Consider the following 15,727-nt stretch of genomic DNA (forward strand, 5'->3'; position numbering starts at 1 on the left):
GATTTAATGATAAAAAAATAACTGCTAACTAAGATAACATATGCACATTTTTTCACAAATCGATACTATAGATAGTATGTTTATCTAATTGTAAGAAAACCGGTATAAAGTCGGTTTCGAACCGGTATTATCAAGGTGTAAGGAGACATTTTATCGAGAATATTGGTAGTAGCATTCCGTTATGATTTCAAGCGATCTCTATTACGTATGAAACAGTTGGCAAATTCCCATATTGACCTACTAACAAAAGATAAGCGAGTGAATCAGCCTCTTATTATTATTCCTCACATGTTTGGGAGAGGAGTGGGGGAAAGATTACTTTGGTATTAAAGTTTATTCACAACAAAGGAAATTCAAATGAGGAACCGTATTTGGGAATGATTCTTTTTGGTTTAAGTTTAAGCTGAAATGGATATCACTATTTGTTTGGTGAATTTTATCTCTTTGCTTGTAAGTAGTCGTGTTAGTATCGTAGCAGTTATAATTTTTTTCCTCCTTAAGTAAAATAAAATATTAGGTAATTATTTTTCATTTTTAAGAAAATCGTGAATTCAGTCTGTTTTTAGTCGGTTTGATATCGGCCAAATACCTCATCGTTGTGATGTGCGCACTGTGGGCCGACTAAAAATTTGCAGGGTGCGGGGTACCTACTCCTAATATTCCCATTAAGTTTTTCTCACCCCACACCAAACAGCAAATCAAAGACTTTCAAATCCGATAAACGAATACCTACAGTCTGGAACCTGAAATTCACAAGGCTTTTAGTGCCTTTAATATATTTACTAGACACCAACGTATATAGCTGTATATAAAGTGTATGTAGGCGTTTTGCCTGGAAACCGCTCGCCTACGCGTCTCGATCCTTGACTACCGATTTTTTCATTAGTAGGTATATGAGCGTCATTATTGAAAATCTGATCTATGTCGCAATGAAATGGGTTGGGCTCCTCTATTTTTTTAATTTCAGGTAAATATGCTTTATTTAAAAACTAGCTTCTGCCAGCGGTTTCACCGGCATCCCGTGGGAACCTCTGCACGAACCCGGATAAAAAGTAGCCTATAGCCTTTCTCGATAAATGGGCTATCTAACACCGAAAGAATTGTTCAAATCGGACCAGGAGTTCCTGAGATTAGCGCGTTCAAACAAACAAACAAACTCTGCAGCTTTATAATATTAGTATAGATGAAGGATGTGCAATTTGAAATATTTTTTTATCGGTGACTGTTTTTTTCTGTGGGATTACATGTACCTCCGATATTATTAAAGAAAATTGAAAGTATACCTTCAATATTAAGTTCAATGATCTGTCTACGTGTTTCGACTAATATATCTTTATAATACAGGCATCTATAACATTTTCATTGAAATATATTTTGCCGTTGTCGCATAGTACTAACTTCAAGGTTTCAGCGGAACGTTTCGCTGAAAGCTCTCTGTAGAGCAAATATAGGTACCGAGTTATTGGATTCAGGGAGTTGGGACGTGGCACGTGTAAAATTTTCTACTTTAAAGTTCATGATTGGTTATTTTTTGTAGGCAGCAACTAGTGCTGACTTTTATGAAGTTTCTATTCCTGTAGCAATATTTATTGAGTTACTTATAATTCTTTAGTAGCGTTCCTTTATATGTTTAGTTTATAAAGGTGGTAATTTTAAAAGATAGAAGCAATATGACCCATATATAGGCAAGAATAAGTTACCTTTACAAGAATCTGGAGAGTTTTATGCCAAAGCATGTAAAAACATTTTAGTATATTTGAGTGTGCAATTTTAGAAGGCGAAAATCGATCTCAATGGCGTGCACTTGGAGAGGCCTATGTCCAGCAGTGGACTGCGATAGGCTGATGATGATGATGATGAGTGTGCAATTTTAAAATAATCTCCAATGTCATAAAACAATGTGAAAAAAATAAATTTCCTAAGTAACAATTTCGTTGCGTTTTATGAAGTCAACGTCTAGAAAATTATAGTGTTCATCTTTTTCACGTTAAAACAGAGCGGCTTGAGCAGATCTAGGGCAGGGTTGCGATCTTGAAAAGGAAGAATCGTCTGCGCATACAAGCTTCATTTAACTCTCATTTTGTTCTCATATTTCTTTCTGAAACGATATTATGACAAACTGAATTACAATGTTTTAGTTAGTCGATCTCATGATAATAATGTAGAGATATTTTTTTGGAAAAAAAAGAAACAGTTTTGAGCAGCCGAGGTTTGGGATCTGAAGTCTTATTCCAATTATTGATACCTCATCCTCCGAGCCTTTTCCCAAACTTTGTTGGGGTCGGCTTCCAGTCTAACCGGATTCAGCTGAGTACCAGTGCTTTACAAGAAGCGACTGCCTATCTGACCTCCTCAACCCAGTTACCCGGGCAACCCGATACCCCTTGGTTAGACTGGTGTCAGACTTACTGGCTTCTGACTACCCGTAACGACTGCCAAGGATGTTCAATGACAGCCGGGACCTACAGTTTAACGTGCCATCCGAAACACAGTCATTGGTGTCTAAGATATACTTAGAAAGTACATACAAACTTAGAAAAGTTGCATTGGTACTTGCCTGACCTGGAATCGAACCCGCGCCCTCATACTCGAGAGGTTGGTTCTTTGCCCACTAGGCCACCACGACTTTTTTTCCTGAATTGATTGATACCTGTCGGGTAAAAAAATACATACTTTTTTATACAGCAAATTCATGACCACTGGATGAAATCATGCAAGCGGGTCTTGTGTTGAAAACTTTGCAATTTTATTTAACTTGTCAAGTTAATTCCTCTCATTAATCCATAGTCCAAGCTTTCCTTTTTGAGTGTTGCGTTAAAGATATTCTCAGTTATTTACCTCTGAGCGAGGGCAGTTCACGCCTTTACGCTTATGTTAACCTTTTAAGAAAAAAACTTAATGAGCCGTGAGAAAAAAGGGAAAGACTGCGTCTCGTTAATGCTTAGGCTTCACTTAAATTTGCATACACTCCCTTCTAGTTCATTAAATTAAAGTAAATAAGGCTGAGGTCAGAAAAAAAAACAAGAATATTTTTTTAACGCATAGTACTCCACCTGTGTACGCTCTAAGGATAAAACATTTGTTTTATATTATCACAGAATTATATTTTCCGTGACAACACAATGATTAGTTCTTTGATTTAAATGTCCTGTTTTTAGTTCGGCTGTATAATCGTACAGATAAAAATTACAGGTAAATGGAATTTACCTCGATTTTAATACCTTTTGTTATTATGTAAATTCAGGTAACTATAATCGTTTGGGTTGTAATGTGTTAACTAAGCTGCTATAATCATCCGCAGAGGGAACGTGATAATGCATGATTAGACGCAAGTGCCGTGTAACAAGCCACCTATAAACACAGTGACCTGACACCCGTCCACCCCTCCACCCTGCACCCCCTACAAACACCCTTTGACCTACACACGGGCAATGCCAGTTAAATGCACACAAACTCTCACAAGCGCAACTTAACGCACACACACAAATCTCCATGCGTGAACTAACGCATACATCCGCAAAATGGGGGATACTGGGCAAACATGACACCGTGAACTATATTTCATGCACACATCGAAACGTTTATGCACCAACACACACATAGACATCGGAATTTTGCAGTAGCGTGAATAATAAAATCTTTCAGTTGGCAACAGAAAAATGGCGGAATTAAATGTTGACACTTTAATTGAGTCGCTTACCAGACCTTTTCACGAGGCGTCAAAATGAAAACATTTTTCGCTTTCAATTTTAATTGCTTTCAAAGTAAATATTTCGGGTGATAAATTTTGGTATTAAGAACTTTAGCACCTACACAGTTATTTATTTAAAAATAAAATAGTATGAAATATTGTATTTAACATCAAATAGAGTTTCGATTATGGCATTCGCCACCAAATGTGAGATGTAGATAATTGTAATTAAAAATATAATTATTTATGAAAAAATATATGTTTTTTTCTTTTTACTAGAAACTTTTAAATAAAATATTGTTCGTTGCAATTTGCGTATAACATGATGAATAATTAAATTAGGTCATGTAAAAAGCAACCTAGAACTAAATCACGTCAACAGTGCTTCACATCACGCATAAATGGAAGGGGACTGCATACTAAGGTTCTGTATAGAAACTATTTGCTGAAACTTAGAAACATTTATATGAAAGATCTAAACTTTCAGGAGGACTTCGGTGAATTGATTGTTCGGGTATGAATTTCGGCTGAAATAGTCTTTAATTACAGTTTGAATCGAGAATCAAAAGTAACCCAATTTTGTATGACAACCTTAAACCGTGGTGTGTTCGGGATTAAAATGACCGATCAATATAGCAATACAGCAATATACATAGTAATACACAATATAGCAATATAACAATATAGCAATATACACAGGGTTACATAAGTACAGTTAATTCTCCTCAAATGTGATAAAAAATTAAAACAAAATAAAAACTGCCTATCGCAGCAATCGTACCTAGTAGTACCTAATGTTGCTGATGGATGGATGACATATTCCACCATTTTACCTGGTAATTAAACATTTAAATCGGACAAAAACAATGATAACACTGTTTTTATAAACACCTGTGCATTTTCCTCTAGTATATCCCCCACTGATAGCACGATTTATCATCTGCCTAGCCAGCTTCCCAATCCAGTTACTAGCATTGCCCTTGGTAAAAACAGTTGTAAGACTTTCTGGCTTCTGATCACCTGTAATGACTGTCTAAACTTTAATTCTGAATTGCGTTCAAAACGTCTTTTTTGCAGCCAAGTTTGAAATCAACTTTTTTTTTTAATATGTAGAAAGGATAGAAAGTTTAATGTACTTTTCTAAGCACGATCGGTGACCTACGGAACGGCTGTATTAAATTGCAGTTGAACTTCTGATGGTGCGGCTGTAACTGAACCACGTGCTCTTTCAAATGTGATTAACACGAGTATACAAGAATTATTGCCCTAAGCCTAGTACTAAGTTGTTTATCGTGAAACCTCGCAAGAAACGCGCCCTTTTCCACTAACGTGTGGTCACCATCGCGTGTTGCTACCGATAAATTATATTATATTACTTACGTATTGTTATGTTATTTTTCTCCTCTATAGTGAAGGAACGTTGTTTATACTCATTAAAGCTTTGCAATTAATACAGTGGCTTGGATTCACTGTTTTGCTTTCAAAATCAGAAATCTTATTTAAAAAAAAACAAGCTTTATATTATCTCAAGCTCCTAAAAATATAAAAATCGTAAGATTAAGTTATGCTTCTAATTTATACAGTGACAATCAAAAAAGTTAATCAAGTCATTAGATTAGGTTGTTTAAATTGTTGCTTCTTAAAGATAAAAGTTACTTATCAATATTTTGGTGTTGCCATAATAATGATAAATGACGTGATAAATTACGCACATCTGTTTTTTGAGCCGGAAATAATTACTGTCTTATCTTCAATATTAATAACTATTTTCCTACATGGCGATTGATAGCTTCAGTAGTAGCATAATATTTTAATTGATACTCAGATACAACTATGGAGTGATTGATAAATTTTGACACAGTCAAAATAGTATTTTTCCCTTTACCTCCGTAGGTTTCATTAACAGTTGTTTAATTATCCGAAACGTATGCGTAGTCACAATACCAAGATTCAGGGTTCATTATTGAACATTTATAGCAAAACGCACAAAAGGTTATGTGTTTCTATAAACTGCTATTAATGTTTGGTTCATATGCCTTCAATGAGTATTAGAGTTCACCACCCACGGTACATAATATACTACGATATATTACAATTATAATTGGGTCTCTTTTCATTAATACTTTTTGTTATTAAAATCAATCTCTTTTCTCTATGAATGGAATGTTGAGCTGGAAATCGAAATTATTTTATGTGAGCTAGATTTTAATGATAAAAGTTAGAAATGGTGGTTGAATATAAATATGTAGACTAGTATGTTTTTATTAGAATCGAATATGGTTTTAGTCTAAAACCTATCATGAATTGATCTATCTGACTATTTGAATACCGCTCCTCTTACACAAGAATTAAATTACAATAACAGCAGAGTTGGAATAATTTCACATGGCAACCATAAAATAACAAGAAAAAAAAGTATTTTGTTTAAACTACAGTATGCACCTAATATTTTTTACAAATTCAAGACATACAGAGAAAGCTAAATAACATGAAAGGATATAAATATACAGCGGGCTTACAAAGTCGGATCGATACTCAAAACAATTGACAAAATCCGACAATTTACATTCTGCTAGTGAACATCCGTTATCCGTCTACGCTTAGAAAAAAAAACTGCTAATGTAGTCAGACTAGCTACTGTCTATACGAATAATGTAGGAAATATAAAATGTAGAAACATTTTACGTACTTAGGTACTTGCTTTGGACGTTTTAAATCAACTCTAAAAGATATTTCCCTCAATACTCTCTTATCCCGTAATGTTGAGACTTTTAATACAGACGAAGCAGTGAGCAAAACTTGTAAGAACGTTCCCAATAATACAAATGTCGACTAATCTCTACAAAGTGAAACATAAAATTTACCATAAAGCGCGTACAAGAAGGCAGGTCACACAGATTTGCATAATGACCCTACTATCAGCCCACATGACCCCGTTTTTTGTCTAACACTGTTAACATCGGTAATCAACGTTTTCCTGTTACAAACACTGTGTCTGTTTTAATCTGCTTCACGAACACAACTTTCTCATATTGAAAAAATTGTGTCGTCTATCTCAAGATTTATGGCATCATGATCATCTCTTGCACTCTCTTCTTTCATTCAATCTTCATTTTTATAAACAAGTACATAAACTTCAGAATTGGGATTCTGCCAAATACTTTTTGTAATGTTTAAATGTAAATCGTCTACTTTGTTCAGTGGATATTGTTTAACAAAGGCGGCCCATTAATTATGTATGCCAATATTAGGTACGATATCCACATTGTCAATGACAGTGTCAAGTAGTAAAGATTTGCGAACTGTATTATTGTGAATATCTTTTCAATTGTTTTCTTTCAATCAATTCAGTGTTTTTGTTTGTTAATTACTTCCTAGTTTGTTTAAATTATCATTGACATTATTTTGATTATCAGTTTCAAACTTGGTTGTTTGAATACGGACTTTTTTATCTTCATCTTGTGCTTTGTAAACTGGTATTCGATTACCTTTGTTCACGCCTCTCTCGGTTGGTATTCTACGAGAGTCTATCGGACCCCAATCGTCCAATAAAGCTGTTGAACCACTGATTACGTAATCGTTGTAAACATTATCACTTAACTGTTAGACTAGTAGTAGGAATGTGTGATGTCCGGTCGGTCTGTCTGTGACCTTGCTTCAGAGCTTATGTTATTGATTACAATCGTCAAAGTTCGTTATTCATTTATCGTTGACATGTGTTTTATTATTTGCTTATTAGTTTTCTTCTTTTTTTAAATATATTTCTATCGATGCTCTTTAACTTAAAAGATGACAGTGCTCGTATTGTTAATGTAATATAATTTGCAGTATTTGCTACACATGAACCTTGTTTATCACCAGTCAATAACTATCATAAGGAAATATGTGTGCAAAACATACACCTACAGACTACAATGCTTTGGAAACTGTGACGTGTTCTATAATCCACTGTGATGGCATCAGCTACTGGAAAATGGATAAAACCGTCTATCACATGGACTATCAATATGATAAGTTAAGCTATTTATCCATGAGGGGCGTTTCTCAAGATTTCTTTAATGATTACCAAAATATTATTCCGTTTACGTAATAATCTTTGCATTTGTTACGTCACCCAGTTCTATAATATCTGTCATCGGCCTTGCTTCGGCTATGGTCACAATCACGACCATGGTTCCATGGCACGATGACGAGAGCTTTTGGCCTTAATAAATCTAAGTTGACAACGCCTTTATGACAATGGGAATAAGGGACACGTTCAAGAATTGATTCATGCTATGATTTATCACTACCGTTTACTTGGAATTGCGTTTTATTAGTGTTTAGTGGAATTCAACTTTGTTGTTTTAGTATTAAAATGGTTTTTTCTTTGTCTGCAGGTAGCAGCTGTTGACGTCCGCAGAAGCAGCCAGCCCAAAGGCAACTCTTTTTCTCGCCCCCCGCTCCCCGCATCCCCTTCCAAGATTGCTGCCACCATGGGTCGGAAGAAAATACAAATATCCCGTATTACGGACGAACGGAATCGACAGGTCAGTACCAGCAAACTAATATATTTACGCTTTAAAAATCCAAAATACCATTTCATGAAGCTATTAGGGCAATATTCATATTTACCAATTATTTTGTCGTAATTGTACAGCCATTAGAAAAAGATGAATTATAGGTCTATTAAAGCCATGGGCAATGATTAATCTGACGTAATTTGAAAATCAAAATCAAAAGTGATTCTCGCATACATAATATTGGAGGCTATTAGAGTGAAATGACCTTACCATGAGGCATGACCTAACAGATGCGGCCTATCAACACTCCCACTGCAAAACATTATCGCGACGGGACAACGACCGCTCCCGCTTGTAATTTATTAATTATACGATTACACTGTATATCAACCTTGTCCAGTTTATTATGACCCTACAAAGCACTCCACATCTCCCCCCATCTGAAAGTACATTTTTAATTACAAGAGAGCAGAGAAGCTCTTTGAAAGTGGTCTAGCAAACGCAACAGCAGACATGTAAAATTAAAATTGCGAAGGTCAATTTGCTTTTGGCGGTGCAACTTCCTTTGTTCTTGATATGGTAATACTTGAAAATAATAAAATAAATTTGCAATCTGCTGACATGTTTGTATTAGTACCTAAAGATGACAGGAAATAAACTGTTTCTGAGCACATGAATTCACTAGAACCTGTCGATTTTTTTGTTATTAAGGAAAAATACAAATTAACCACAGATGATGTGTTCGAACATGTTGCATTATTTAGTAGCTTGAAATATTGGTATTTAAAACGTACGCTCAATGACACATAACGCTGATGAGTTCCACTAATAATTATTTGATTCCGTCCGTGACCCAATAAAAAGCTTTTGTTTTCATTTTACCAATATCGAAATTACAATGTGAAGAGCCCTTGTACTTTAATGATACATTCCATATCGTCAAGCTTGACAATTAAAGTAGTTCAAAAGTTTTTAATTGCTTCATGGACCTTGTGTTTTGGCCCTGTAATCATTTTAGGGATATGTTTTTAATTTCTTAGACTTTCAATAATATCCTGCATATCTACATCTGTTGTTGTTTCAATCTTTTAATATTCTTGACGTTTATTTTTCAGGTGACTTTCAACAAGCGTAAATTTGGTGTGATGAAGAAAGCTTATGAGCTCAGCGTGCTATGCGACTGCGAAATCGCCCTCATTATCTTCAGCTCCAACAACAAACTCTACCAATATGCCAGCACTGATATGGACAAGGTTAGTACACTTTACTTCATACAGTTCTAGTGTTTATTTCTTCTTTCTAATATTAACCGTTTCACTTTTACGTTTTGAATATTTTAGTGGTACTGTAGCTTAATTTAGATCGTCACAAGCAATTTAAGCAACAATTTTATTTCACACTTTGTAAATAAAATTAATTATGAATAGTCTGTATTTTTCCCTCGACTACATTAGATTTTGTATTATTTACGATGTCTACATCTTTGATGATATCAATTTATTTGTTATTTATTTAATAAATATATTTTATAGCGAACACGTGTATGAAGTTTTGTAGGTTTTATGTAAATTTGTTATCTATTATAATTTCTTTGCGTAGCTCTTCGTTATTCATTATGTATGTAAATTCGGTAAAACAAGCTTCCTGTTCTTCATAAGTTTTCTGGCATTGCTCCTAAGGTTGTTGAGATTAATCTTTAGCATTATATTTTTCTGCACGTACTTTGAAATTAGTTTATAAGGGGAAAAAAGTATTTCATTCCAACAGTTTTTTTCTCTTTCGTGATTGTTAGTAATTTATCGTTACACGTCTAACACGCTGCTTATAATACTTACTTCATATTTTAATGGAAGTCCTCGTAATACTAGCTTGACTTGAGCCTTATTAGCATAAGGATTTTTTCTCGTTTATACAACGCCAACATTGGCTGAATAAACCGCTCACTAAGATCGTATGGTTTAGCCAAATGATACTGATATCTGTTGTTGTTTTCATTCTGTATTTAATGAATAAATTACGACTGGTAGGCTAACCTAAAAATAATGTAAAAGGAAAATTATATCATTTTACAAAATATTTGCGTTAAATGTGTCCGACAGAAAAAGAGCCCTAAAACGAGGCAGAAACGCTGGTTTTAGACTTATATTTTATTAATGTCCAATTAGTTAAGCTCCTTTTCCTTATAAAATTAGAATATTTTTTTATATAAAAATACGTTTCCTATCTTTACAGGTTCTTTTGAAATACACGGAATACAACGAGCCACACGAGTCTTTGACAAACCGCAACATCATCGAGGTACATTAAGTACGGCGTCATCTGTGTGCCCGTGATCGCAATGCAATGTCCATGCAAAATTGACTTATCCCATTAACCGCGTGCTTTCTACTTACACAATACCTAATGCATACATTTTGTTACTAAACTATCCCCCCCCGATATATCAAGCAATAAAACCTCACTAGTTATAGATGTAGATCTCGTACCCAAAGACCTTGTGTAAACGATATCACATCAATATATACATAAGATAGACAAACACGACAATAAAGCTACAGCATGTTTATTTCCTGTTAGAAAAAAGGTTAAAGTACAAAATGCCAGACACCCCGTTTTATACTAACAGTTTATGACTAGATACCCCAAATATTTATGTTATTTTTTCCTGTACCAGCATGGGTTTTGTATATATTGTGTTTATTTGAATTAACCGCGCCTACCTGACTCCGATGTTTTGATACAAGGGTAAAGTCAGTGTTGCATCATTGCGTTCGACACCACACAAATGTACGCTAAAAAGTTTCACGTACAATTTTACCTAGTTACACAGTAGTTTTATTGATAGCACTGTTTTTTTTAAACCCTCCACTACATACTGACGTTGATAAAATCTGAAAAAACAAAACAGTAGCAATTACGTTTAACGCGATTGACGCTGATAACGCTAATGGTGTGTATAGAGGGTGTAATCTAATAATTTAACTGGAGTTTAATGCATGCCAGATTAATACAGTACGAGTAGAGTATTTATAAGTTTGGCTCGTCAAGCCACCTGAGCTGTTTTCGCTGACACTTACAGGCACTAACGAAGAAAGAGCATAAGAACGGAGTGATGTCACCGGACAGCCCGGAGGCGGAACCCGAATACAACCTGACCCCGAGGACCGAGGCGAAGTACTCCAAGATCGATGAGGAATTCCAGATGATGATGCAAAGGAACCAGTTGAACGGCAGCCGAGTCGGTGTGGGCGTGACGGGAAGCAACTACAACCTCCCCGTGAGCGTCCCAGTCGGCAACTATGAACAGACACTACTGCAAGCTAGTCCACAAATGCATACCTCTATCAGTCCACGGCCCTCTTCTTCGGAAACCGATTCAGGTAATTATAAGCATTTTTAGCTCCCTTTTTTTCCTCTGTTTGTTGCCTACTGATTTTGCACGCGTAGATAATTCAAGTTACTCTTCTATGGTATCTAGTTTTGGATGCCTCTATTATCAATCAACATTCAAGTGTTTTGACACTTCAATTTACTTCATGCTGAGGACTTGCGCTACTATTTTGCTCTATGGCTGATGAAGTGCATTCTATTCTGATACAAATCTAAAAGTAGAGATTTAACCATTTTACCATACTATACCATTTTACCGTAGCATGAATTCTTTTCTGAAAACGTTTAACACCATTAATTCCTTTTCTATTTTATTTCCAGTATACCCAAGCGGCGGAATGCTAGAGATGTCAAACGGCTACCCCGGATCTGGATCTCCTCTCGACGCCGGCTGCACACCGTCCCCTTCACCGGGGCCGGCGCCGTCCCCTCACCGACACGGCCACAAGTCACATGGACACGCACCGCCGCCGCATCACTCGCCGAGACACAACAATCTGCGCGTCGTCATACCCAGCTCTATGCCGCCGCCGCAGGATGACATATCTTACGCTGGCGAGGTGATTGTGAGGATAAATTTTTTGTCATCGCTTTTTAGAATTACATCTCATTGTTAGAGCCTAATTCCCTATCCTACCAAAGATTTATGGGTCATGTTTGATAAATCATACCTACCATATAGCATGAATCTTCTAGTAAAACATGATTTGCCAGACTGGACATCCTAGAAATCGCTTGTAAAATTATGAGTTGGCTTGCTCAGATACACTTTCATTAACATCAACCATTGGACCAATCCAAAAAAGAGTATCATTTGCAGTAAATATCTTACCGTTTTGGGAGAAATTCTCTCATTTGATTCACACATTATACAATCGAATGTAAATCTATCATTCCAAATGGCTCAAAAATCACAATCTCATTCCATTTTCAATTCCCTAACCACCCATCCTCGTCTTTGCAGACACCACTCGGCTACTCAGGACTCGGCAACTTCGGACCACAGGACTTCAGCATCAACTCGGACATGGGCATCGGACTGACGTGGGGAGCGCATCAGCTGCAGACCCTACAGCACAACAGGTACATGTCTGTGATCACTTTCATATCACTTTTTATAATGTGTCGCTTCAAGATTATCGTGTTGACCGAGTCTGGGAGAAGGGGCACATTTAAAGACGTAAATTGGTAAATTTTGAGAATTATAAATTCTTCTTCTTGATGCCAGTTAGAATTGCTTTCAGTTCAGGATGTTATTGGTTGCTAATAAAATAATAGGAGGATTAGTTATAAGAGGCTCGGTCGATACAGATTTTCGTTGATGGTGTCCTCTAATTTAAGCTTGAAGCTTATACTAATAAATTGAACAATTCAGAAATGCAAAATTAAAAAGAAGAGATTCTTTTGTTTTGTGTATGCAAAGCGAAAGTTCCTAATGAACTGTGTTAACAAATGAATAAAATACTAAAAAGGATTCCGCCGTGACAGTGTAATCACTGCCGTGACCAGGATTCGAACCTGGGTTACTACGGCCACAACGTAGGGTCCTAACCACTAGACGATCACGGCTGTCGGAACCACTGATAGCAGCAACGAAAAACGCAATGTCTTCAAAGTTGGTTACATAACAATTCACGCTCGCGTGCACCTGAGTGAATTACAACCCAGAAAAAATGGCCAATTAACTCATTACTTGATACCTAAATATACAAAACGAATTTACCGATCCCATATCACGCATGTTCGCCATTATTGAACTAACGATTTTTGATCTAGCTATTGTGTCGGCACTAACACTTAAACATCTAATTTCTTCGAGCCAGAAAAAACTTCACAAATGACTACTGAACTTAATTTGAATGACAAAAAAAATACAGCTAAACGAATTTAAAGTGGTGGTTACCATGTGGAGGAATCTCAACAAAAACAAAACACAATTATAGACACGTGTAACAGAAGCAAAAAAATTAAAATCACATGTTTTCGTCTTCAAGTTGTGGTACAAGCAATTTGGATTCAGAAAATTAAATTAAGTACCTCATAAGAAACTGAGCAGAATAAATTGAAAGCAGTACCTGAAATACTTGAAGAACTGTTAAAAATACAAGGACATTATTCAAGGACGCTAGATAAGATCTTGAATAAGAATGTCTTCCGGGAGACGTAGCATGTCAAATGAATGGACGTTCCGCATGAACAGAATCAAATTGGATTCGTATTATGCCGAAGAAAAAAGGAGAAAAAAACTCAAATTAATTTGTTCCATTTTTTGTGGTAACCAAGAGAATTGTTGGATCAGATAAGAAATTCGATCAGAAAGACTCAGTACTTTTAAATTGTACTGATAAAGACACTGATGAAGTCTGGTTTTTATAATGATTACGAAGGACGGTTGAATGTTAAGTACAGTTTTATGCTGCAGACAGAAACTAGGGCAAACAATAAAGCCATAATACAGTCCATGACGAAAGTTTCTTATTGTTTTATTGCCATTCATCCATATTCCAATTCTTAGAAATATGTCGAACCCTTCAGAAATATTTGATACACATTCCTAATGAAACCACTTTGTGATCATAGAATGATCACAGATCCTAAGCTTAAACCAAAGTTGCCGAAATAGGACCCAATGAAAAACTTCCATGATTTTCATATCTCTTTATTAGAGACCCCTTCACAATTTATTCTAAAGAAATTTTCAAAAGAATTATCCTCCACCGTGACAGTGAGCACACTGCCGTGACCAGGATTCGAACCTGGGTTACTACGGCCACAACGTAGGGTCCTAACCACTAGACGATCACGGCTGTTGGAGTCATGTCTAAAGCATTTAAATGAATGATCACTTTAAGTTGTGAAAGTGGTTACAAGTACCAGTTTACTTTTGCAACAGTTTTGGTTGGGTGCTCTGGTTTTAGTGCTCCAGATCACTGAGTGTTTCTTATTGGTTTTAATAGATGGCGTGTTTCAAGAGATATGCTCTAAATGAATTTTGAGAACAACCGAGGCGAAATATAAATAATCAGGGACATAATGTGATACTGTAGCATTGGTTCCATATAGCAAATATTCATGCAGTTATTGAACTGCAAAGAAGATAGCCCGTTTATTTTCCATACTCACTCACCTTTTAATAGCCTGGAACATTGGACTCTCGCATATTTCAAAGTTTTAAAACTAGTACAATAAATCAAACACATAATATTAAAATAAATTGCAATAATCTAAATACTAAATTTCGCTAATTATGAATAAGCAATCACTTCCTCAGCAATAAATTAAAATAAAAAAAAGAGGAAATTCTTAGAGCTTTTCTACAATATTCTTAAAGCTAATTGGATATATTAAATATAATTAGCAATATTAAGTTCATTTATTACAGAATTATGTAGAAATTTAGCAATTAATATATGTCTGTTCTAATTTACATGTTTAATGGTTGATGAATTTCAATCAGCTGTCATGGTCTAAGATTAGATACATGTATCGATAATTAACAATAATTATGTTATATTTAAAATTTGCATTGTTTGAAATTAATTACGACTCTATTAAAAGAAACACCAAGTATCTCTTTAAGTTTGAATTATATAAAATACCTAGTCTTAAATGCTCCAAAAAAGTTTGCTCCGCCGTGACAGTGTAATCACTGCCGTGACCAGGATTCGAACCTGGGTTACTACGGCCACAACGTAGGGTCCTAACCACTAGACGATCACGGCTCATCTCCTTTGTCTTCCTATTCAAAAATAAAGAAATTGCAGCGTCTATTTATAATCCTACATTCGAGATTTCTCACTTCGTCCTGTCTGATATTGTAATACTTTATTATTACGTTGTATCATTTCTGCGATAGTTAAATAGCGTCACTGGTCTTAAGATGGGATTAAGAAGTGGGAATAAAAGTAGAAAAGAAAAACAAGTGAGCATTTCATTACTTTAGCAGCTATGTTTAACAGTACAATTTCTTAATCTGGGATAGTCTAAACATACACTCCCCTCTGTTATAAGCATGTAAATCGGTCATTGCCCAAAAAATAACTCCGCCGTGACAGTGAAATCACTGCCGTGACCAGGATTCGAACCTGGGTTACTACGGCCACAACGTAGGGTCCTAACCACTAGACGATCACGGCTGTCGGAG

The 15,727-nt window shown here is 35.7% G+C and overlaps 1 protein-coding gene and 4 non-coding genes across 19 annotated transcripts in view; 1 reads left to right on the top strand and 4 right to left on the bottom strand.

Moving 5' to 3' along the window:
- The window catches only part of LOC124630022 (myocyte-specific enhancer factor 2), a 59,160-nt gene that overhangs the window by 38,264 nt on the left and 5,169 nt on the right, over positions 1-15,727 (top strand). For 5 of the 15 annotated variants that reach the window (XM_047163737.1, XM_047163728.1, XM_047163806.1 and 2 more), the window contains 6 exons: positions 8,071-8,220; positions 9,309-9,446; positions 10,426-10,491; positions 11,273-11,573; positions 11,905-12,149; positions 12,548-12,672. In XM_047163737.1, coding sequence (XP_047019693.1) covers positions 8,167-8,220; positions 9,309-9,446; positions 10,426-10,491; positions 11,273-11,573; positions 11,905-12,149; positions 12,548-12,672 — 929 coding nt within the window. In that variant the 5' untranslated portion in view covers positions 8,071-8,166. Of the gene's footprint in view, positions 1-4,915; positions 4,939-8,070; positions 8,221-9,308; positions 9,447-10,425; positions 10,492-11,272; positions 11,574-11,904; positions 12,150-12,547; positions 12,673-15,727 lie in introns of those variants that run through there. The other 10 variants (XM_047163767.1, XM_047163774.1, XM_047163759.1 and 7 more) reach the window with 7 other exon arrangements.
- Trnah-gug lies at positions 13,081-13,152 on the bottom strand. Its single transcript has one exon. It is a non-coding gene; the product is annotated as a tRNA-His (tRNA).
- Trnah-gug lies at positions 14,319-14,390 on the bottom strand. Its single transcript has one exon. It is a non-coding gene; the product is annotated as a tRNA-His (tRNA).
- Trnah-gug lies at positions 15,234-15,305 on the bottom strand. Its single transcript has one exon. It is a non-coding gene; the product is annotated as a tRNA-His (tRNA).
- Trnah-gug lies at positions 15,648-15,719 on the bottom strand. The gene has a single exon. It is a non-coding gene; the product is annotated as a tRNA-His (tRNA).

The sequence above is a fragment of the Helicoverpa zea genome, chromosome 1, assembly GCF_022581195.2.
Source record: "Helicoverpa zea isolate HzStark_Cry1AcR chromosome 1, ilHelZeax1.1, whole genome shotgun sequence".
Taxonomy (NCBI): domain Eukaryota; kingdom Metazoa; phylum Arthropoda; class Insecta; order Lepidoptera; family Noctuidae; genus Helicoverpa; species Helicoverpa zea.